The 25,545-nt window shown below is 43.7% G+C and overlaps 1 protein-coding gene across 3 annotated transcripts in view; it reads right to left on the reverse strand.

Annotated features, from left to right (window-relative positions):
- Positions 1 to 7,407: 7,407 nt before the first annotated feature.
- ST3GAL5 (ST3 beta-galactoside alpha-2,3-sialyltransferase 5) overlaps positions 7,408 to 25,545 on the reverse strand; it is a 31,803-nt gene continuing 13,665 nt past the window's right edge. For 2 of the 3 annotated variants that reach the window (XM_086747621.1, XM_086747620.1), the window contains exons 2-7: positions 21,495 to 21,606; positions 19,956 to 20,070; positions 15,793 to 16,136; positions 14,218 to 14,404; positions 11,420 to 11,578; positions 7,408 to 10,122 (exon numbers count right to left, since the gene is read on the reverse strand). In XM_086747621.1, the coding sequence (XP_086603747.1) occupies positions 9,859 to 10,122; positions 11,420 to 11,578; positions 14,218 to 14,404; positions 15,793 to 16,136; positions 19,956 to 20,070; positions 21,495 to 21,606 (1,181 nt within the window). In that variant the 3' untranslated portion in view covers positions 7,408 to 9,858. Of the gene's footprint in view, positions 10,123 to 11,419; positions 11,579 to 14,217; positions 14,405 to 15,792; positions 16,137 to 19,955; positions 20,071 to 21,484; positions 21,607 to 25,545 lie in introns of all 3 variants that reach the window. The other variant, XM_086747622.1, reaches the window with a different exon arrangement.

A 25,545-nucleotide genomic window follows, 5' to 3' on the forward strand; every position in this document is an offset into this window, starting at 1 on the left:
GGCTGGAGCTCATCCAACAGAGTCTTCAAACTTTCCAGTGCTGGAAGACCTCCCAACACAAGCCATGCCAATGCTTCTCTAATCACGTGTTAGAAAAAAATCTTCTTGCTGAACCTATACCTCCCAGGATGCTCTTGCATCCGTTACCTCTTGTCCTTGCCCTGGGATGATGCCGAGGGAAGAAGGCAATCACTCCATCATTGACCTTTTGCATCGTCTTCTCTGGATTAGTTGGTCTCTGCTCGTGTATCCTAAAACCAGCCATGTTTTTTGAGGTCTCAGGATTTTGGTTGCCCTCCAAGCCTCTCTGGTGGCATAGAGGACAGAGCCAGGTTGGACAGACTGCCACACATTAGTCCAACTCCCTGGGAAGCAGAGCAAGGCACAACACACGCAGCAACGCTCCCTCTAGAGCTGGAAACTGTTCCCTTCCACAAAACTCTGTAGAGTCCTACCAAACACAGAAGGGTTTGGGTGAATTCAGCAGGCAAACACCCAGTACCTTCACCCTGGTGCTAACGAATCCCTAACAAGTGAGCAGGTACAACCCCAAAAGTCACATAACTGCTTGGTTTCTGCATGGCACCTTCCTTCCTACGGCACTACGCCTGTGCGGAGCTACCATGGCTTGGAGTATTTTATTGCTCTGGGAAGCTGGCTCCTTCCGACATGGTCCTGAGCCTGTTGAAGTCACTGAGCCTCTGCATTTTAGTGGGCTTTGGATGAGGTCCTAAACGACCTCTGTGGCAACTTCACAGCAGAGAACTAGGAAACACTATCGATTTCAAGTCTTCTCTTGAAGAGGACTCACTGTGAGTACCCAACATAAGAGACGCATCTGTGTCAGATCAAGACTGACTCATCGCTACAACCTCGTGGGCTCAGGCTTTTCCCGGGGCTTAGTCCTGATCTCCTCTCCACTTGCCTGTAGCATCAGCAGTCTGCTGAAACTGTCTCACACAGAGATGCATCAGCACTGAGATGAGCTGCAACATTAGCCACCACCAAACGAGCTCTGGTTTACCAACTATGTGCACCGAAGCAAGGAACAAACTTAAGCACCATAGCTGGTGTCCTGGCTGCTGAAGATTTTACATGCATCACTGTTATCCTGTCCATTATGGCTGCCCAGACATTCCCATGCAGATAAATCACAACTTTTCTCAGATCCAGAAGATTCCTGCTGTCTACAGACCTCTGAGAATCATGAGCTACAGCCTGTATGCTCATGAAGGCTGGAGCAGGAGGCATCAGTAATCCTGCACATGCGTTCCCACATCCAAAGTTGCATCATAAAATCTCTGTCTCAAGTGTCTTCTTCCACTTTCTCCTGCTGGAAGGGAATAAAATTCAGGAGAAATTCCTTCAAATGATACCAAACCCCAGTGCTCTACAAATCCTAGGAGGACAGACCTTCTGAGCAACCCGTGGTTCTGCATCCAGCAGTAGCCAGAGCTTCAGGCTGGCAGTCAAAGGGCTGAGATCCCATTTGAGGTCATTTCTGCAGGGTTCATGGGTGCAACCACTGAACCAAGAGCGAATTACACTGTGTACGAAGGAGAGCTCATTCCTGAGCCCACAGAAGGGGACAGGAACCATGCTGGGCTGCACTTGGGGCACCTGCCTCCCAGAAAGGCACTTCCAGGTGCTACGGAGGCAGCTGAGGGTCACAGCATCTCTGCTGCTCTGTGACTTGGTGCCAGTTCCCAGAGTAGGGGAAAGACATGAACTTAAGGGAGGAAGCATGGAGACTCCTCCGTGTGCGGGGAAGGACCACCAGATCTGGCTGATCAAGACCGTGAGGTGGTTCTTCAGAAGCTGCACAAAGCAGGCTCAGGGCAGGAGGTGGCAGAGACCTTGACTGTTATCTCCAAAACACTGTGTTGGATCCTCAGAGATTCAGGGTTTCTGGTAAAGGCATTGGTGTTTTTTGGACTGTTCTGAAGAGGTCTGATGAGTTCCTACCTTGGCAGGCAAGCTCCACGCTTCTGTCTTCACCAACCTCAAACACAAAGTGACCAGTTTTGTGTTTTTCCTTCTACACTGCTGGAGCAGCAGCGTCACAGCTGAGCAGTGACTTTCCCTGTCCGTGTAACCTGCAAACACATCCCAAACTGCCCCTTCCAGGCCCCAGGATCCTGAACTGGGCTGAGGGAGTAGAATAAATTCCCTTCGCCCAAATGCTCTTAAACACCAGAGCAGGGAGGAGGAGACTAAAAAAAATACAAACATCCTAAATCACTAAGTGGTGTCTCCCACTCATTTTCCATGCAAACATCAGAGGAAGAAAAATAAATAAAGAAGGGACAAACCTAAATAGCTCTATGCAGAGTGTGAAGAACCACGATTATTTTTCTCCAGGTGTGGGCAGTAGATCCAGGACTGGTGCTGTATTCTGGTGACCCAAGTGCCACCAGTGCTAAAGGCGAGTGATGCTCTGCTTGGAGGACACAGACTGGAGTCTGTGGGTACACAGTGAGTAGGAATGGGGACATCAGCTCTCCTCCCTCCAGCCCACGTAGCGCGTCCCACCTCTTCAGGTGGCTTTGCTACAGCTGTGCCCTCCGTCCACACCTCGCTTCACATGCTCCACCCCAACAGCCACCACCCACAGAAACATTTCTGTAGTCAAACAGGCTCATCACTGACGAGCTACCAAACATCACACACAAACCCACTGCAAGACAGGGAGAAAACTCGTTATCCATCCCTCGATTGTCACTTTACACCCTTCCTATCCAAGAGCTCCGTGACCCATCTTGCCCTTACCCTGCGCTCCTGGCTCTTCTTTAGATGCCTGATTTAGGAAGATTTGTCCCAGGCAAGGGACACACAGGTGCAGAGTCAGACACACAGGTCCTTTAGCAGCTCTCAGATATCCTGCCTTGGTCCAGCTCCTGGACCATCAACGGAGACTTTGACTCTGAGGAAAGGGAATTTAGAAATATTATTAGATACAGATAGATAATACAAACTGGATAATAATATATTATTTTACTACATTCACGCCTACACAGATTAAAGAAATTGAATTTGCAATCCAATAAAACATTACCTGATTTAAAAAACCCTTCGCTCCTCCTGGAGAGTGCCAGGCCTGGGTGGAGGTTGATATTTGCCACCTTGGTTGCATCCTTTGCTGTGCTGGACAGCAAAGGATGGGACAGCAGCTGACTGTATTTGATACTCAGCCATGGGATAAAGGTCCTTCTCTTGAGCTCCACTTGCGCGTTGAGCAAGGTAAACAGCTCGTTTCCACAGCTCTCACTTCAGGCTTACCTTCCAGCACCCAGCCCACATGTGTTGCGTTAGCGGTTAAGGGTTTGGGTTTTTATTTTCTGCTTTGATCCTTCCAAACGGCGCACGGCAGCTGGAGGAGGACCTCGGCCACACGTGCACATCCCAGCTCAGCAGCACGATTCAGGCCAAAGCACTAGATGGGGCTACACGCCTTCTCATCTCCAACTCTTCTGCAAGTATGAAATTCTTGCCTCAGGCTCAGCTGCCAGAAAAGCCCAAGCTGCATTTTCTGACCGAAGGGAGCCCTCCTTGGCACTGCTCTCATGCACCGCTTCACCGCATTTGCTTTTATACCATGGTGTAAAATTCATCGTCTCTTATTTGTGAGCCTCCAGGTCTGCTGTCCGGCATGGAGACATCTGTTTTGGTACCCAGGGATGTAGAATCATTGACATTTCTTACGCAGACTGAGTGTGAAACATTATGGGACACCAATGGCCAGGATTGTCCCTTTGCAGCAGGAGGTTCCAGCCCAGGATACCCCCCAAATGTCTCCCCCAAGCTGCAGAGCTCCAAACTGACATTCATCCATCCACTTCTGAGAAGCGGCCAGAGCCAGCAATGAGCTGGCAGAAGTCGCTGGCTGGTGACATGGGAGACGGACCATCCAGGGGGGAAAATTAGGCTTAGAAATCAAGCCTGATAAAACCAGATGGGAGGAACGGTGACAGGCTTCAGGCCCTCGTGACCAGGCAGAGGAAAACCACTTGGGGTTTTGAGCTAAGCCGCGATCTGTCCTGATTAACAGCCTCTATAAACAGAAAAGGACTTGCTTAAAAATAACCCCAGATCTCTCCGCTCAGCCATAAAACTGAAAAAGCCCACGGTCATCTTGATACTCGACTGCTAGCACAAACCAACCCTTCTTCCTTTCTGAAGATTTTGCATGAAAAGGTGTGATACTACCAACTACAACAACCTGCAAATCTCTCCCTAACAGAGCAGCACAGAAGGGTCATAAAACTGCCCCAGACCCATGTCCTGATCTTTTCCTGCAGGTACAGCAACAGCCAAAAAAAAAAATCACACCAGCTGCTTCTCATGAGCATCTGCTCTCCTTGGCAGGAAGAGAGATTGGCCACCGATTTTTAGTGAGTGATTTTCTGGTTATTTACGTTACAGCAGCATGAAAGGCCCCGGCACACAGTGCTACAGAGGGTCGATCCCAGCAGCTGCTGTCCGGCTGCAGAGGCATCGCTAGGGCCACACTTGGACGTTCAAATGAGATGTGAACTCCTGCCTTCTCCAGCCCACTGTCAAGGTCCTGGTTTCATTCCCCACCAGGCCTGCTTGTCCCAAACCTCCCCCCCCACCGTACCCCTTGTTTTCCCAACTCCTTTTCTCAGATTTCTCTGCTGCAGCCTCTTAACCCCATAAAAAAATACCTTCACATCCCTTGGGCACAAACCATTTCCACCTGAACTTCTCCAGTGTGTCAGCCTCCAGAGGAGACCAGAGATATCACAGCCCAGCGTGGCACACAGGAGCACAACAGGGCAGCAGAGAAGGGAGAAAAATGGCATGAAAAACAACAAAACATATTGATGGCCCAAAATAAAGGGGGCAGAACCAAATGGGGACACAAGGGGAAAAAACAATGAGCAACAATCCAGGTCTTGCAGAGGAAAAACTCCTTTGCAGTTTCTGTACTGGATCTACCAGGTCCTCACATCCTCTCATCCTTAACTCAGCTTGAGGTGGTGGCGGGGAAATAACTAGAGCTTCTGCAAAATGTGCTTTTTTTTTTTTTTTTTCTCCTTTTTAAGCTGAGATCAGGCAGAAACAGGTTGGAGAAAAGGAGATATTTGCAAGGCACCTTGTTTCTGCTTCCCTCTCAGGAATGGCTTACATACTCAAGGTCCAAGCTGGGGCTCAAGACTTCCTTGGGCCACAGCATCATTATTTTAGCTACAGTAGGAAAGTAAAGACTGCTGAGAAAGAAGCCTGCAATGCCTAGCACTGCAGTGCCTGCCTGTATTTATAGTTTTCCTTTGTCAAAAGGATGGGGGGAAAAAAAAAAAAAGTTTATTTTTCTGCAACTTGCCCATCACATTGCTGTTGACCCTTGGCAGCCCCTTCCAACGAGCAGCTCCAGCCCGTGACTGCTGCCAAAACCGTTCCAGGCCACTGGAAGCACCTCCTTTCCAAGGCCAGGGGTCCTTGCTGCCCACGAGGAGGAAGCTGGAGTGGCTGCACTGGACAAGAGGGCTTTGTTCTCCTCAAAGGCACATGTAGGTGCTTGGAAACAAGTTAGTTTTGGCTTGAGCGCAAGGGAGGCAGGCTGTGAGAACGAATGACCAGGCAGATGACCCCAAAGGGAGGTCAGCCCTGCTCAACCCTCCAAGCGTGAGCAGCTCTAATTCCAGTTCACAGGCTGGAAAATGCAAGTGTTAACAGGTATGAGAATTTCAATCAAGATTCAATCACAGGAGTTCTTTGTGCATTGCTTCTTTGTGCTTTAACAAGTGCTTGAGCAAGAAGAAAAGGGTCAATCAGCTGGAACAAGCAGGTAGCTGAAGAGATTAACAGAGTCCACAGGTGCTGCCTCTCCACCTGAAAACCCAGTCCCACCAATTCCTAACTTTGCGTACGAATATAAACCACAAAAGTTGTCACAGCACCGTTGGCTTAACACCTGCCTCCTACCTTGACCATCAGAGCTGCCACTGATGGTGTTGTGACCCTACACGTGATAAAGTTTGAACTCCAGCTTGCGAGGAACGCATACTAGGCCCCCACCGAAAGATCCTTTGTTGTGCTTGAAGGAAGGCATCTTATTGTATTCTTTTTAATTAAAAAAAATGTTGCTTTTCGCACCCAAGTGCAACACTTTTGATACAGAGAGGTGCAAGGAATACAGGTAGCATTTGAGCAGAATTCCCAAACAGATCCCTCACCGCTGATACCAGCACAGAGCCACTGCGGCTCCTTCTCAGGAGCGGTGGGGAGGATTATCTACATACATAATGTGGGAAGTTTTGGTCAAACAGTAAGAGCACTCATCTTGTGACACAGACCTTTCGGCTGGGGACATGCTGAAATGCAGACACGCACTCGATACCCAAGTTTGTGATCCACACCACCAGCGGGCACGTGGGGTGGGTGCTTCAGTCCCTGCTCACAGGGCTGGTGTAGGGAAAATGAAGAAAATAGCCAAGGAGCCAGAGAATACTGGACTCTCTGCTTGTAGCAAGAAAAGCACTTTTGTGTGCAATGAGACATACAGGGAGTTTTAGGTGTGATGTGACCAAGCCCCTCAGGGAATCTCTGAGCAGGTCACCTACCTTCCAACAGCTCATGAGACGTGGGGCAAAGCTGACGCTGAACCGCTCAAACCTGCTGTGACCAGGATGTACCTACATTTGTCTACAAACGTAACTCCTACAGCTTCAGGAACTTTCAGAGAATTTCTACTTATGTCACCCGAAAGACCGTAACAGATAATGCAAGTACTTACCAACCACTCTAAATTCAAGGGACAACAAAGTTGAAGTTGTGTTCCCTGTACAGGAACCACAAAAAAAAATTCAGCATCAGAACAGGTCAGACACATACAGAACAGTGACAGCTCCTATGCAGAGGGGAGATTTACAAGCAGAAGTTCCCAAATTCTTCGTTGACTTTTTAAGCAAACAGCATTAAGGCCTATCTACACGGGATGGTGCAGAGTATTTGCAAAGCGTAAGATCTGGGCCACAGCAGCACAGACACAGGCTGAGTTTTTGCTCTTACCTCACCTCCAGCAAGACTGAAGCACAGACCAGAAGCTACAATCTGTCTCCAGCGTTGAAGGAGACATCCTCAAATTTAAGACCAGTGCCAAAATCCAGTCTCAAATATTCTCATCCACATTAACCTGAAAATCCTGGAAGCCTATGATATGGTCAGTGTTCAGATGGATTCTCTCTTCCAGGCACCAGAGACACATAGCTCCACTTACAAGTATTAAAAAGGCATAAATAAAAGAAGAGTTATCATCAGCCACTAACTCTCCTCTGCTTGAGTGGGATGCCCAGGATTGCATCAAGACTTTCAGTTGGACCATTAAGACACGTAAATTCCTTAATAAAGGAGGCAGAATAAATTGCAAACTGTGAGACAAATACATAAGTAGAAAGTGGTTTCATCAGTTTATTGCTTTTTGCAACCTGAACTTTGCTGCCATTTCACAGATAGTCAAGCCTGCACAGGCAAATTCAATGCAGGACACGCTACCATGGAGAACAATGTTTTACACGAGCCATGACACTGGTGGGAAAGTAATCTAATCCTGCATCAACATAATTTGAGAATTTGACAGTAAATACAGCATCTCCAAAAAGCTATTGGCATTTACATCAATCAACTGATTATTTTTAAGTTACTGAGTAAAGCAAACTGGTGAGGAACCAAGTGCTCTGAAACACCTACTTTCAGTGTATTCAGGATGTCCTCCCAACACAAATGTTCTGAAATCTTCCAAAACTTCACTCATACCAAATGAAATTAAGGTACTTTGCTTCCAGTTTAAATACCAGGAGAAAATACTTAGCGCATTTTAATATATTAACTAAAAGACTATCTGTATAAAACTCTTCACATATGAAATATTTTTAAATTAAACAATATAATTATTATACTTACAAGAAAAACACAGACTAGAAATTTATTGCTAGTACAAAAATTAATGTGTTTCACGGAGGAGAAGTTAGATTAGTATTATTGCTATAAACACAAACAGTGCCACAGACAAGAATCTGATTTTCAAATTTGCTCACCATCCACAACAGACTGTCAAGGACATGTAGGTACAGGGGACTCCAGAAAGATGAGGTCCACAACTTTCTTCAGAGTTACGCTTTCAGATCTGATGTCATTTTTTTGCCTTTTATGGCCAGAATCAGTCTGCTGCTCACGCTTTCTAACATTATCATCCTTTAGAACTTCTCTCCACCGTGGGGGAACAACAAAAAAAAAAAAAAAAAAAAAAAAACCCCAACCACCCTAATCCTGCTTTCACACATCAGTATTCTGAAAATTTAAAGCTACAACGACATTCACATCTCAGCCCATAACAAAATAAAAAGCGGGAATGTTCACCATGTGGACAGTCTATGACTACAAACAATGTTTCCAGGTCAACCTTTGATCAATTTGCTAACAAGCTTTTGTTCCCAAATAAAGCATCTTTCACGTACTGCAGATTGTGTAACACTACTCAGTGCAATACACTACTCAGTCATACCTACTACTCTACTGGTAAGGAAATGAAAATGGACACCAAATCCTGCTTGCAGTTTTGCACAGTCCAGTTTCTTCGCAATACACTGATTTCCAGTCACAAGAACATATATTTATAGCTTTTTTTTTTTTTAATATGCTGCTTTCAGCAGTTATCTAGCTCGCTCCTAGATCATGCTACTTCCTCAAAGTTATTTTCTTCTTAACTTACACACACTCACCCAATTGCTCACTTAAAAGCTGATCCAGGAAAACCAACAACTCTATCTCTCCCTTCAATTACATAACTAACACTAGAGTTCATAAGGGTTATCATAATTGTAAACTATTAAGGTTACAATATCTGTAATTAATTGCTAAAGGATCATAAAGTGAACCCATGGAAATTTTAGCCTAGTCAGATTCTGTTATTGCTAAATGGAAGATTTATACAAACCAGTGTTTTATAGAACCAGCAATTCTCAACGCACTCTAAAAAAAGAAGGGCAGGGAAGAGCAAGACTTTGTAGTAACGCCACTTCTTTAATTGGGATAGCTGAACTCTGCTGCAAAACAAGTAGTTAGAAACATCTATCTGGGTCTTAAGGAACAGAAATGACAAAAGATCTGATTCAGGGGAAAGTCTCCTGCTGGCTAAACCCTCTTACAGCGTGCTCTGGGCCAAACACTCCTCACAATAAAGCAGGATTCTAACCCATACATTAATGCATCAATGATTTTAATATCAACCATGAAGGCCAAAGTACTTACTACTCAGTTGTGGCCACAACGGTTTCTTTTTCTTCACCTCCACTCCCACACTTCCCCTCCACCCACCTCAAAAAAATTAGCACAAAACTAAAATATACGTATTTGAGGGGGAAACACAACGCTCAAGTTGCAAGAAATGAGAGACTTGAGAAGCATACGCCTTTCTTTTCATGGTACGCATGAAAAGGAGTCATACACCAAGAACTGGATCAACAAAGACAGTAGTTCAGTGGAAAACAAACTCTTGCACACTGTTAGGGAACTCAGGCTAGTGTTGTGCGTACTATATCCATCTGAAAACAAAAACTCTGCTTTTCTTCAGACAACTTAAAACATTAAATATTTTAAATTGATCTTTTTCAACTCCAAGTTATATTTACACAGTTATCCACAAGAATGTGCAAAGTAAAATCTGACAGCAGAAAAAAATTTATAAGTCCAACAAATTGAACTTGACATTTAAAAAGGCAGCAGAGATTCCAGGTCCATTCTATACACATTTTAAAGAACTACTTGAGACAGTGAAAAGGTTGTTCCAGCTGAACCTCTGGAAATTTAACAAATCCAAATCACGTTGCTCTTCAGTCACTAGCTGTCCTTGCCGCAGAATTCACAATGTATCCCCCCAGTGAGGTCTTTGACAACTTTTTCTTTGATCAGTTTTTGCAGGAATTTTGTTTCGCTTGTCACATTGTGCATAGTTTGTCCGTTCATGGCAGCCATGCAGAGGTTGTTGTAATAGTGCAAAGGTGTGCTGGGCTGATCGAGGTCATATCCAAATCCTGCTAGGCTCACTTCATCACATAAGTGTGTGGCCAGAACCACTGCTGTGACCCCAATTGTAGGCACATTCTAAAAAAGAGGGGGAAAAGAAGCCTGTTGAGTTCAAGTATATTCTCCTTCGTCAGTTTTATAAACACTTTACAAAAATATTGTAATTTGTCTATTCCCTCTCCTCACTTAAAACTGCAATCAATTAAACAATCAATTACAACTAAAGTAAATTACAACTAAAACTAAAAATACATTAAATGATCAAGTAAAACTAAAAACTTAGGGCCAAATACTAATACAACTTGAGGATTTGCCTCTAACAAGACTTTTGGCTGTCAACTCTAAATTTTTTTTCTGTGAAGGCAATATTCTATATATTACATATTATATATTACTATGTATTACTGTGTAGTTAAACTACAAGTGAACCCTTGCTCCAAACACTCAAACAATTCCTGACATGCAGTTAAAATTGACATTTCTTGACGTATGCTTACTCTAGTCTTGAGCAACAGGCTCTCTAACAGTATTCCTCATATGACTCTTCACTGAATAACCCGTGAAGAAGGCAAGTATACTACAACACAACTAAAAGACAGGTAGCTTGGTATGTTCCGTTCTTTCTGTAAATAAATGTCAGAAGATCCTTCAAACCTCTGTGCCGTAACACTATCATTAAACACTTCCACACAAAAGGTAAAAAGATGATTGTTATTCAGTATTTCTCACAGTTGAAGAGAACTAGTGACATGAATTTCTCAAATAATTAAAATAACAAAAATGCACTGTATAATTAAACTGAGCAATTGATCACTCCATACTACTGCTGGAGTGAAGGACACAGAGGGAGGCTGTACCCATCAGTTCCTATTGAGCACACTGGCATACAGAACAATTCCAACAGCTGGAAGGTTGCTTTCCACTGGCCTGGTTTCTGTACTCTCTCTGCTTTCCCCACAGCTGGAGACACATGTGTCCATAGCTGATTGCTGGTTTGACTTAACAGAGTGGCTCTTAACACACTTAACATACTTCAAATGCGTGTTTTGAATATTCAATGCCAGTCACAATGTGAGTGAACACATACTGGAACGAATTTACATCTCAGTGCATCTGAATGCTTTGCAAAACAGGCCGTTTCATGTCAATGTGCACATGCATAGTATCTTATCTAAAAAGGTCAGCTGAAATCCTACTTTGACTTATATTAAAAAATGCAAGAGTCTTTGAAAGCACATTAATTCCCCTATCACTCGAGACCAGCTCTGAAATTGCAGAGAAACTCTATTGAATGAAGAGCCCAACACTGTTTTCACTTCTTTATTTTTTTTCTTTGTATTTTATAGTCTCCTTCTCCTAAAAGGAAGCTTCTTACCTTATCCCAACCCCAGAATTTTGATCGAGGTTCAGGGAACTGTAAAATGTCCAAAGCTGTCTCTTTGATGATGACTGGATTCAGAATCCGAAACTGCTTTGACGTAAGAGGAATTTTCTCAGCAACCTCCTTCCAGAAGAAGAGTCGCACCCACAGAGGCTAAGAGAAAGAAAAAAAATAGTTCAGCAAAGGCAAACAGACTGCAAAGTGTCTGGCAGACAGTATACAAATTAAAGAACTCATCAGTAATTCTGAGAAATTCAGGAAACAATTTATAGCTAAGGTGGGTTCAGCGTACAGCTCAAGTGACCGACCCAAAAGAGGAAAAACCTTCTAAGTATTTGGAATTGGATAGAGGACAGCAGGGGGGAAAGTTGTTTATTCTGAATATTTGACTGCACTTTGTGTTTAATCAGCCACCGGCACCTCCAGGGTCTTTGTACTTCCCCCAGCACAACTGAGCATGCAGTAGAATTTAAAGAAATGGGAAAGGGAACTGCAGTTTTCCACGAACATTAACCAGGCATTCTGAAGCAAGCGCTAGATTTAAAATAATTTTGCTCAGGCTTTGAAGTGAACAGCTGTTGTTTGACAGCAACCACCTAGTGATAAATGAAACACTTCAGAAGAGGATTTACACAAGACTCAGCGAACTAGATTCTGATCTCGTGCCACTTGCAGTCAATTAGATGCATGCTAATGAAAAAAAATAATAAATCAGGTTCATTTTGCAAGTCTTTCCATGTAATCCCAAAAGCAAATTATAAAACTTATACAGCTGCAACATAGACCTATATTTTTTAAACAGGCTTACTGCTACCCTAACATACCACTCTGCAGCAGCTTAAACTGATCAAAACTAGGTTGCCATGGTCCTGTCTTCCCACCTGTGCTCTGCATCAGTTTACTGAAGTACCAATGCCTGCACAGAGAGCTGATCCAATTGAAAGCCCAGTACTTGAAAGCAGAAGTAGGTTTTCAGTTCACAGAACCACAGAGTGGCTGAGGCTGGAAGGGACTTTGGAGGTCAAGTGGTCCAACACTCCTGCTCAAGCAGGGACACCTAGAGCTGGCTAGCCAGGACCATGTCCAGATGGCTTTTGAATATCTCCAAGGATGGAGACTCCACAACCTCCCTGGGCAACCTGTACCAGTGCTTGGTCACCCTCACAGTTAAGAGTGTTTCCTGATGTCCAGAGGGATCCTCCAGTGTTTCAGTTTGTGCCCACTGCCTCTGGTCCAGTCACTGGGCACCACTGAAAAGAGCCTGCCTCTATCCTCTTTGCATCTTCCCTTCAGGTATTTATACACATTAGTAAGATTTCCCTCTGAGCCTTCTTTTCTCTAGGCTAAACAGTCTCATCTCTCTCAGCCTTTTCTCATAGGAGAGGTGCTCCAGTCCCTTAATCATCTTTGTGGCCCTTTGGTGGGCTCTCTCCAGTATATCCATTCCCAGATCAGTTGCCAAAACTGGCTCGCCACACCAGCAAAAAAAAAAAAAAAAAAACAGAGCAAGGAAGAAGGTGGGAATGAGCAGATCTGCTGCTAAGCCATGCAAAACAAGAAGAGGTATGTTTTTCATAAAGCACATACTTCAACCTTGTAACTCACTAACAGAGGACATGGCAGATGACAAAAAGCAATCACTCTTTCAATTCCCCCAAAACAAATTTTAATACAGAAAGCCATCCTTGTACTAATCATTCTTCAAAACCAAACCTCAAAACATTAAATAGTCAGAGAGCTTGTAAAACAAGTTACGGATTCAACTCAAGTTAAAAAGCTGCTGGTCATCAGAATTACCACACTGCTGCAGGGAAGGTCATAGACCAACATCGCCTGGTCAAAAAGTCAGGGAGCAGAAGTTCTTAAACCTGTGCAAATTCATGCATTCAGAAAAATCTCCCCTCTACAAAACATACTCAGATTATTCAAAACAAGGCAACATCCCTGCACACACTCTCTGGACTAAAGTAGTAGTAGCCAGTCACGGTCAATGTTAAATAGACCTTCCACATGTTCTCACGGTATAAAAATCACAGAATTAAGAAGGGAACTTGGAGTACCTAAACTAGTATGTATCAAACTGTTCAAAAACTTGACAGGCTTTCTTCTAAATCTCTCTCAATAATTTAGAACACTTGTTTTCAATCTGCGGTCAGAGAAATCTAGCTACTGGTTTTCAACTTGCAGAAATCATCTGCCTGCAAATTGAAAGAGGTGAAACCCACCAATTTAAAGAGAGTTTGGAAACATGGAACTCTTCTGTCAGCTCCATAGGAATCTCTGCACTTCTTTAAATATTCAGTGAGAAATAAACGACCTCTTAATTTTGGAACCACACACAAATGTGAAGTAACACCTGTGATGCTTCAATTAAACATTGACTGTATGTATGCCTATCGTAGCAGCACAGACTTCAGCTGTTTAAAAAAAAAAAAAAAAAAAAATGGACAGGACAAGTGTCCAGAAACCTCATTTCTATTTCAGGCTCTGCAGACTTGAACAAGTCACTTAAACCTCATGTGAACTGAATTCCACTTTAGTAAACACTCAGTATGTCCTGTAGCTTGGTGCGAACCATCAATATCTGCAGGTTAAAAAGTGTTACTGTCAGCATGGGGCTTCAACATGAATGCTGGTACCAATTGTAACTAGGAGATGTACCTAAAAATCCCATGAAATTAAAAAAAAAAATCCTCAGTATAATAAAACGGGAAGTAACAGATTAGTCAGCTTCCTAAGCATTACAAAAGAACAAACAAATCACAGGCATATAACACTGCCACATTACATACCAAGGTTTCACTTTTTATCATCGCTTGAAGCCAATTGAAATCAACACTTTTAAACAAAACAGCCACAAACAAGCTATCAGGAGGGTACTCGTGTTCAGGAAGAGGGGCTCCTTCTGGGTAAGTCATCCGTATAGTAGTTCTGTTACCAACATCATCTGTGTATCCTTGAACTGGCGCATCATTTAACCTACCAAAAAAAAACCACAAAACCCCACAATGGAGAGAAACTGTTTTTAACAAGCATAGGTTACAATCTCATTAAAACATCAGCCACTAAGCAAAGAACTTGTATTTGGCCCAGACATTTTTAAAAGGGCAGAGTACAGTGTTTTCTCAGTATCTCCACATTCCTCGCCTCACACGCTCATCCATTCCTTATCTTTGAGAGGAAGCCAATTCCATTTCTGGATTAACTGGCACAAGTGGAAAACTTCAAAAAGAAAATTCTGAATAGAAAAGTAACTTAAAACACCATTGCAGAACTTTATATTCATTGCCTTGTGCCAACTCAGAGAGGCTTTAAACAGGAAGAAAACACACAGGAAGTTGCCTGCATTATCTTTATACACACACACACACACACACACGTATATGAGTACTACACAGACAGACATTCAAATTATCTCTTCAATGCAATGTAATGTATCCTGTGGGTTTACATCATTCTAGCTCATCAAAAATTTCAGATGCTAGCTCAGCACTGCCAAGAACGGCATCAGCTCCATCAGTTCTGTAGAACAGCCTAAGTCCCACCAATTTTTCTATATCAACAGAAAAGTCGCCTTCATGGTGCCAGTCCGAATTTTGGAGACCAGTTAGCGCCTGTTCTCTGCCCCTCTACGTGCTAACAGGTTTATTTACCTTTGCATAAGAGACACTGACTCACTGTATCAAGTCTTCCCTTTTTAGAGGAGCAAGTCCTAGTTTACCAAGTAACTTGGGAAAGTGCCTGTATTAAATTTATTTGTGACTTTACATGATTTAAAATAGAAAGAAGGAGGGTTCAAACAGTAATGTTCAGAAGGCATGAATACAGACCACATATTCATTTAACTCAGACATCAGAAAATACAGGTAATGAAAGAAAGCACACACTGATCTTGTAAAGATAAGGAAAGATAAGCATGCTCTACAGTGTGTAAGCAAACTGCAAACTGAAACATCAATTAGTTTTTATTGTGTTTGAAATAGCTGTTATAAAAAAATCCTTCCAATAAGCACCCTAACTACAGAAGAAAAGGCAGAGATGAGTCCTAAAGACTACCTCTGAAAGTTTAAACACATGAATGGGTAAAAACAGGATTGCCTATGATTTCACTGGTTTCTGTCTCATTTCTGTCCATGCTTTTTTTCTATCTGAGGTCCACAATTACACTGAATTTCTGTCTTGTGACAGAATTTATTTTGCTCCTAAGACTTTGAATTCCATCAAGTCAAAAGTAAATTTCCCAAAAGCACTTTCAGAAATATCCTTGTAAGTTGCATAAATGTTGAAGATACTTTCACTTTAAAAAAAAAAAAGTCAGCTCAAAGTAAAGTTGAAGTAGTTGGAACCCTTAAATGTAAAATACATACCTTATAACAATATCAAACTGATTCAGCAAGTGACCCAGCTCTGATCCATGAAGAATTCCACCACTGCCAACAACAACACAACGCTTACAGTGTTTTGACTTCAAATCTTCTGGTAAATCATGCTCAGGTAAGAGTTCAAGGAGATTTTTAAGCTTGTCAAAGAACTTGTGAAATCCAAAAGGAGGTTCATACTTAAATAAAGCTTCATCTTCATTTATATTTTTTCTTACAAAGGGAGGTATGTCCATGCCATATTTCTCTGCAAATAACTTCCCCATTTTTTTCTTCACGTAAGAAGGTCGGCACTGTTCCTGCAGTGCAGCACTGGCATACTTTTGTGCTCTCTATAACAAAACACACATTATTTCAGTCAAGCAAGCTAGCTCCAGGAACATACAAAGTCCTCTCAATGCAACCCACTAACTGACCACCGGCAGCTTAGCAAACACAGGGATTTATAAAGAAAGCTTAAACATGGAAAGGTAAGACATTTTAAATCATTAATTCAAACACAGATAATAACCAGTGCGGGGTGAAAACCTGCAAAGGAATGCCTCTCCATCCAACTTAAATTTGGATAGGAGTTTTTCTAAAGAATAAATCAGGCTAGTAAGAGAGGTAAGTGAAAATGAGCCGTCTGAGAACACTTGTACTGTTATTTACAAAAATACATTAAAAAAAAAAAATCTAGGCCTACTTCTACCCATCTAATTCAGTAGCAAGCCAGCAAGTGGAATTCAACTCTGCAGCTGAACTGCATGACCTGAGTTTTGCCTGCAGGAGGATTTTACCAGAGACATATCCACTGGGTAAAAGTTCTGTGAAACAGCAGGCTGGACTTGCTTACCAATCAAAATGAAGCAACAATTCTTCTGTAAGTATTGCTGAAGCGATATTGCTAATGACTAAAACATAACTTTAAAAGGAATGCAAGGTAGGGGTGTTTCACCTCTTCATCCAAACATGAGTCACCAAAATACTACAGCTCCATATTGCATAAAAAGATTAAGGTGTCAGATAAAACTACACATTGATCCATCTAATTAAAGAAAAAAGCAACCCAAAATATTCATGCATGTTTTTTAGAAATCCGTAGTGGCAAGCCGGTATCTGATGTGAAGAAGATAAGAAACAAAGGTATTTTTATCAGTTAAAATATTTTTGCATGTTCTCCTCCCTGATACAACTCTGCTGATCTTTCCTCTACTGCAATTAAAAAAAAAAAAAAAAAAACCATGAGCAAATACAGGAGTCAGTCAAGATTCAAGCCCAGTGCTAACTCAGTTCCCCTGAGTACAGAGTACTGTTTAGGAAAGGGAAGTGCATATCTGGGTGCACAAGAAGGGAAGTTGTGCTGCTTTTATTTTATATTTTTGAAGCAAGACTGTTCTATAGAACTGCCTCTGCCACCATTACAAAGGTCTCTGCAAGTCTGGGCATAAACACCACGCTTCCTCCTGGGCAAAGCAGGACTGAGCAACTTCATGCTGTACTTTGCCAGCAAGAGTCAGTCCATCTTTGGAAAAGCCCGATTTTATGCCTGACAGTTGTGTATCCTATCAGTAGAAATTAATGTCAATCACTTGCCAACCACCCCAAACAGTCTGCAATCAGCTACTACCTAACTAGACAGAGAGCAATGCTATTTCCTCATCCTACATCTAACAAACAAAATTAACCGTGAGACAGCAATAAACACAGTCCATACAGTCTTCAGGTTTCCTTGGCTTAAGGTGGTAGTTGTTTGGCAGCTAAAATATGTTATTGAGAAAATAAATAAATTAGAAGTGGAGGCAAAGAGGCTCAGAAGGGAAAAAATGTGTACTGAAGAAGATGGGAGGTGAGGGATAATGCACATGCAGCGATGCTAAGACGAGACTTAAATCGGGGCTTCAGCTGTAAGTTGTGTCTTAGTATTGAGACATTCAAAGACAGAAACGTAATAACTCCAAGCCAAGGCAAGTACTGTTTGTCGTGGTTTAGCCCAAGCCAGTAGCTAAGCACCATGCAGCCGCTTGCTCACTCTTGTCCCTCCCCAGGGGACAGGGGAGAGAAAATATAATGAAAAGCTTGTGGGTCAAGGTAAGGACAAGGAGAGATTATTCAGCAATTACCATCGTAGGCAAAACAGACTTGACTTGGGGAAAATTAACTTATTTATTAACAACTAAATCAGAGTAGGATAACAAGAAACAAATCTCAAAAACACCTTCTCCTTACCCCTCCCTTTTTTCCAGGCTCAGCTTCGCTCCTGAACTCTTTACTTCTTCCCCCTGAGCAGCACAGGGGGATGGAGAATGAGAGTTGCAGTCACTTCATCAGACATTGTTTCTGATAATCCTTCCTCCTCAGGGGAAGAACTCCTCACATTCTCCCCTTGCTCCAGCATGGGGTCCCTCCCACAGGAGAGTCCTCCACAAACTTCTCCAACACAAGTACTTCCTGTGGGCTGCAGTTCTTCAGGAACTGCTCCAGCGTGGTCTCCCCACAGGGCCACAAGCCCTGCCAGTAAACCTGCTCCAACATGGACTCCTCTCTCCACAGGTCAGAGGAGCCTGCTCCAGCGTGGGCTTCCCATGGAGCCACAGCCTCCTTCAGGCACATTCACCTGCTCCAGCATGGGATCCTCCATGAGCTGCAAGTGGATTTCTGCTCCTCCATGGTCTGCACCATGGGCTGCAGGGGAATTTCTGCTCCAGCACCTGGAGCACCTCTCCCCCTCCTCCTTCACTGACCTTGGTGTCTGCAGAGTCATTCCTCTCACATATTCTCACTCCTCTCTCCACTGCTGTTTTACCCAGCAGGTTCTTCCCTTCTTAAATATGTTATCACAGAGGCACTACCACCATCACTGACTGGCTCAGCCTTGGCCAGCAGCAGGTCTGTCTTGGAGCCAGCTGGCATTGGCTCTGTCAGACACAGGGGAAGCTTCTAGCAGCTTCTCACAGAACCTTCTGTGAGAAGCTGCTAGAAGTTTCACCTTCGTCCGGTGGACTCAGCTAGGGCTAGGGAGGACTCATCGCTGGCCAAGGCCAAGCCAACTGGTGTCAGAATTGTCAGTGATAACACCTCTGTAATAATGTATTTAAGAAGGGGAAAAATAGAAAGAAAAAAAAAGAAGTGAAGAAGCAGAAGCAGGGCCAGAGAGGGGGAGTGTGAGCCTTGTGGGCCTTGTGGCCCTCACCCTCTGGCCTCTTGCTGGGCAGCCATCTGGGCCCGATTCAGCCCGGCCCACCTGCAAGAAGTGAAGAGAGAAGACGACAAGTGAAGAGAACCTCAGAGTTGTCTGCCTGCCTGTTGTGAAGAATTCCTTGTGAGAGGAACAGTTGCAGATGCCAAGGTTGGTGAAGAAGGAGGGGGAGCAGTAATGCTGCTCCCGGCAGAGATTCCCCTGCAGCCCGTAGTGCAGCCCATGGTGAAGCAGGCTGTCCCCCTGCAGCCCATGGAGGACCCCATGCCAGGGCAGGTGGGTGCCTGAAGGAGGCTACAGCCCGTGGAGGACCTGCGCTGGGGCAGCCTGTTCCTGAAGGACTCCACTCTGTGGAAGAACAACTCATGCCAGAGCAGTTCATGCAGGACTGTAGCCTGTGGGAGGGGCCCCATAGCATGGGGCCACATGCAAAAACTGTGGTTGAAGTAAATAGCTGCTATCTGAAATAAATAAATGAACCAAGAGCTGCACCCTCCTGCACATTTGCCCTATGATTCCAAAAACATCTGAGCAACGATAAGGCAAAGCAGACTGTAGAACTAACTTCAGTAAAAATTAACTTTTGGTTTACTGTGTTGAGTTTGGGGCTTTTTTTTTTTTTTAAATTTATGTTACTTCTCGTTTGCATCCATTCTCTGATCACCAGTGTCATCCGCAGTGACACAACAGTATGATGGCACACCCATTTTAAATGTTTTTCTTAACAGTCACAGTTATCTCATTTTACTCCTAAAAATCCAGTTTCTCTATGCACTTCTGCTGTCACTCCACAAGAATAAAAACCAGAAGTTCTACAGCATGAAATGAAACAAAATATACTTCCTCCTCACAGGATAATTTCAGCACTCTAGTACTTCGTTACAGACCTGTATAACTCTTATATTGTCAATTAATAACTTTTTTTAGGCTAAGTAAAAAAAACCAACAAAAAAAAAAGGCAAAAAATACCAACCCTTACACGATCGAGGTCCACGTATGGCATTTTTGTTCTGTCACATTCTTCAGGGCCAAAACGTAATTTAAGGATATAAAGGAAGCACCCTCCAACCACAAACAGGGCAAGAAGTCTAAAAACAAACAGAAGGATATAGGGGTAGGAAAGAGTGAAAAAAAAAAATTATATTTTCCAGCAATCCATCAAATGTTAAATGAATATTTTAAAACAAATTTAAGGCAGTTGAAGAACTTCAGATGAATACTTGATTTGATTCAAACCAAGAAAAACTATTGCTTTGTTCACTGTAAGTCTTCCACAACTCTTCAGAGCTATCCGCAGGAAAGTAGGAGCATAAATAGGTGCTTTGATAAGGAAAACGTTGCATATTGACACTCCGATTTACGCAGTTCTATGCCTGTATCAGATAGTTTAAATGTATCTCTGACAGGTCAAAGAGCTCTCCTTACATAAAGAAACCAAAAGTGATTTTTGTTTTCCTACTTTAAAGGGCAACTCTATTTTGAAATATGTATTTTCATGCAAGTCAAAAAAGGATAGAAAGTCAAATTGCAAGATTTTGGGTCAACGGCCACCACTCACAAGCAAAAAACTTTCAACCCACTGGCAGGTCAGAATGAAGAATTTAGATGCTTAGGTTTATATCAAGAAGCCTAATTTAGGCATTTACATCCTCAAAACGTGAAGAAGAAAAAAAAAATCCTTTAAAATTGAACAATATAGACCATCCATATTTTCAATCATTTCTAATTCCTAAGGAACCTCACTGTTGATCTCCAAATATTCATTTCACATGTAAAGCGATTTGCAAAATTTACATTATTTAGTTAGAGCTGTGGTTGTTGCTCAAATACATAGTTTGAGCTTTATTATTGATTTTCATTTCCTAAGGTTTCCTAACAACTGGACCTTTGTTTAAATGTCTTGAAAAAAATATACAATCTACTAAGTGTTCAGTGCTTCTTGAAACTCCTTCAGATGAAGTTTATAAAGGTTTCCAAGATTTTTTTTTTTCAAAAAAAGCTTGTACCATATGGGCTAATAGATGCAATCCTGGCACTTAATTTGCAGTGCGTGCTGCAAATAAGGTGGCCACTGGAAAAGCACACTGTTCTCGCATCTGATTTAATTAAATTAAATTAAATTTTGTACTGATAGGGGGTCTAAAACCTTTATGCTGCACCCCCTGGAAATTGTCTGACTGGCAGTCACTAAACATCCACTGCCCTTCATTTATCAGACTGTACAAAAGTCTCAACATTGTTACTTATTTGGATACAAAAGAGACTGGAAATACTTGTGAGTGAAGTACCAGGATCTCACATTGGCTTGGGAAAACAGCCAATGCTACCAGAGAGCCTAACCTCCTCAAAGTGTTTTAGGTGCCCCAGGGAAAGCTGTGTGCCTAACTCTCTATTCAGTTCCTGTTCCAATCTCATCCCTGGCTTTTTGCATCCTTTTTTTTAACTGTCTAGGCCCGGGGGGAGAGTAACTGACCTCTATATCGCAGTGACAATGACACTTACTTGCGAGTACCTTTTAAAAACCAGCTTGGTCTTCTCATCTTCATGTGCAGCCACCTCACACCATTGCACAGGAGGTGAACGATCACTCTTCAGCTTCCTAGAGTTACTGTCACTCAGCATTGCTGTAAAAAAGAAAGAAAAAAAATTTGCTATAACGTTCTCTGAATGGAAAAAGTTCACGGGGCATCCAGTGACTGTTAACCTACTGTGTTTCTCCGAGAAGACTGTGATTCTGGTTGTTGCGTCAGGAATACCGAATCGCTCCTGACCTCCCTGAGATCAGTAACATGCTCATTTCAGATACATTGCCAGGACATGATTCTCCTGGAAACCATGCTAAGGCACATGGAGAGCAAGGAGGTGGTTGGTGACAGCCAACATGGCTTCACCAAGGGCAGATCGTGCCTGACCAATTTGTGGCCTTCTATGACGGGGTGACGGCATTGGTGGACAAGGGACGAGCAACTGACATCATCTACCTGGACTTGTGCAAAGCTTTTGACACTGTCCCGCATGACATCCTTCTCTCTAAACTAGAGAGACATGGGTTCGATGGACGGACCACTCGGTGGATAAGGAGTTGGCTGGATGGCCGCACTCAGAGAGTGGTGGTCAACGGCTCGATGTCCAGGTGGAGACCGGTCACGAGTGGCGTCCCTCAGGGGTCCATGCTGGGCCCGGCCCTGTTCAACATCTTTGTCGGCGACATGGACAGTGGGATAGAGTGCACCCTCACCAAGTTCGCCAACGACACCAAATTGTGTGGTGCCGTCGACACGCTGGAAGGGAGGGATGCCAGCCAGAGGGACCTTGACAGGCTGGAGAGGTGGGCCCGTGCCAACCTCATGGAGTTCAACCAGGCCAAGTGCAAGGTCCTGCACCTGGGTCAGGGCAATCCCAGGCACAGATACAGGCTGGGCGGGGAATGGATTGAGAGCAGCCCTGAGGAGAAGGACTTGGGAGTGCTGGTTCATGAGAAGCTTAACATGAGCAGGCAATGCGCCCTTGCGGCCCAGAAGGCCAACCGCATCCTGGGCTGCATCAAGAGAAGCGTGGCCAGCAGGTCGAGGGAGGTGATTCTCCCCCTCTGCTCTGCCCTGGTGAGACCCCACCTGGAGTACTGTGTCCAGTTCTGGAGCCCCCAGCACAAGAAGGACATGGACCAGTTGGAGAAGGTCCAGAGGAGGGCCACGAAGATGATAAAAGGGCTGGAGCACCTCTCTTATGAGGACAGGCTGAGAGAGTTGGGGCTGTTCAGCCTGGAGAAGAGGAGGCTCCAGGGAGACCTGATAGTGGTCTTCCAGTACCTCAAGGGGGCCTACAAGAAAGATGGGGATAGGCTGTTTGGTAGGGCCTGTTGCGATAGGACGAGGAGTAATGGTTTTAAAATAGAGGGGGGTAGATTTAGATTAGAAATTAGGAAAAAATTTTTTACGATGCAGGTTATAGAACACTGGAACAGGTTGCCCAGAAAGGTGGTGGATGCCCCATCTCTGGAAGCGTTCAAGGCCAGGCTGGATGAGGCTCTGAGCAACCTGACCTAGTCAGGGATGTCCCTGCTCCTTGCAGGGGGGTTGGACTAGATGACCTTTGAAGGTCCCTTCCAACCCTAACCATTCTATGATTCTATGATTCTAAAAATACATACATGTTGCCAGGGATAGGTCTTTGCATTCTTCGTAAGCCTGAAGTCTTATAATTGCAACTGCATCAGTTACTGTCAAATACTATTGTTTGATCTTGGTCAAATAGCACTTTGTTTGAGCAATACGAGCCTGTCAGTTTTGCCCTGAAAGGAGAAGGGATATGGGCAAGGGTTTTTCCTGCCTTACCAACCTCCAGAAGCAGCACTCCCGTTGACAAGCTAGCCATGGAAAGGTGCAGCCTGACCCACCACAGTGGAGGATTTCAGCCTTACTCATTCTCTTTGATCCCAGTGCTTAACCGTCTCTGCTCTCCACCGCAAAGATGTTCACACTCTTCTGTTCTCTTGCCAAGATCTCTGTCACAAGAACTTTTTTAAAAAGCAGGGCTAAGGGAAGGCTTTTATCTAGGAACGATCTTCCACATTCTCTTTTCCGCTCCACCTCCTTTTATCTGGTGATATGAATAATTTGAACCAGCCTGTACTGCTACTTCAAAACATCACTTGTTTATCCAAACACCAGGATAAAGGAGCTGATGAGACAGAAGCGTCCCCTCCAGATCTCAAATCCAGCCCACTGAAATTTCGAGGATATCTAATTCAGAAGATGACTCAGTCTCTCTTTGCACAGTCATGCATCATTTCCCAGTAACAAATTTGATATACACAGTAGGAGGCCAAAAGCCAATTGTGAGACAAGGAGAGACAAAGCATCCTTTGATGGGCTGTCCTTTGAAGAGAAGACAACAGCTAAGTGACACTTTCTAGAGTCACCTGCAAGTGGTCATAACCCACAAAACAGAGTGAGAAAAAAAAAAAAAAGCCTAATGGTTTTTGCCAGCAGAAAATTTCACCACTTACCTCAAACATAGGTAACTTGGTTATTATGATACCACTAAGAACCTCAAATTACCCACCTAGCTGTATTTATTAATTGCACAGACTCTCTGAAATGTCACATTTGTTTGTAGGCTTTTGTCACAAAGCAGCAACACTTTAAACACCACTTTTTAGCAGACCTGAAAGCACTATACAAACCAAGGTCAGCAGAATTACGCTTGTCTTGGAACAGGGTAAACCAAAACCCAAAGGGTAAGTGACGCCCCAAGGTCCCCCAGAACGCTAGCAGTTAAGCTGGACATGAAATTCAGCTCCAGTCTTGACACAAGCTGTCAAGACGCAAGACATGAGGTCACAGGGAACCTATCAAGCCTTACAAGCTCATCATCTTCTCAGAGCATGCAGACCACAGTTTGCTTTCACTTGGAGGTGGGTCCAGTACACCTGGGATAGACTCCCTCAGGGGTGGAAACACGGCCCTACCGTTTGCCGTGGACTGATCCACACTGCACTGGAAAAGGGTGAAGCTCCAAAACACCTGCAATACATTGATGACATCATTGTGTAGGGCAACACAGCAGCAGAAGTTTTTGAAAAAGGGGAAAAAATAATTCAAATCCTTCTGAAAGTCGGTTTCGCCATAAAACGAAGTAAAATCAAGGGGCCTGCACAAGAGATCCAGTTTTTACGAATAAAATGGCAAGATGGACATCATCAGATTCTGTGGATGTGGTCAACAAAATAACAGCCATGTCTCCACCAGCTAACAAAAAGGAAACACAAGCTTTCTTGTGGGTTTCTGGAGAATGCATATCCCAAGTTACAGTATGGTTTTAAGCCCTCTCTATGAAGTGACCCAAAGAGGAACAATTTTAAATGGGGCCCTGAGCAACAACACACCTTTGAACAAATTAAACAGGAGATTGTTCATGCAGTATCCCTTGGGCCAGTTCAAACAGGACAAGATGTGAAAAACACCCTCTACATTGCAGACGGGGAGAATGGCCCTACCTGGAGTCTCTGTCAGAGAACATCAGGAGAAACTTGAGGTTGACCCCTGGGGTTTTGGAGTCGGGGATATAGAGGATCCAAGGCTTGCTACACTCCAACTGAAAAAGAAATACTGGCAGCATACGAAGGAGTTCGAGCTGCTTCAGAAATGATTGGTACTGAAGCACAGCTCCTCCTGGCACCCCAACTGCCAGTGCTGGGCTGGATGTTCAAAGGGAAGGTCCCCTCCACACATCATGCAACTGATGCTACATGGAGTAAGTGGATCGCACTGATCACACAGCGAGCCCGAATAGGAAACCCCAATCACCCAGGAATCTTAGAAGTAATCACAGACTGGCTAGAAGGCAAAGATTTTGGAATGCCACCAGAGGAAGGGGTGATGTGTGCTGAAGAGGTCCCACTGTATAAATAATCCACCAGAAAACGAGAAGTGGTATGCCCCGTTCACTGGTGGATCTCATCGTATTGTAAGAAAATATCGAAAGTAGAAAGCTGCTGTGTGGAGTCCTACACGACGAGTCGCAGAAGCCACTGAAGGCCAAGGTGAATTAAGTGAGTTTGC

The sequence above is a fragment of the Chlamydotis macqueenii genome, chromosome 4, assembly GCF_036417535.1.
Source record: "Chlamydotis macqueenii isolate bChlMac1 chromosome 4, bChlMac1.mat, whole genome shotgun sequence".
NCBI classification, from domain to species: Eukaryota; Metazoa; Chordata; class Aves; order Otidiformes; family Otididae; genus Chlamydotis; species Chlamydotis macqueenii.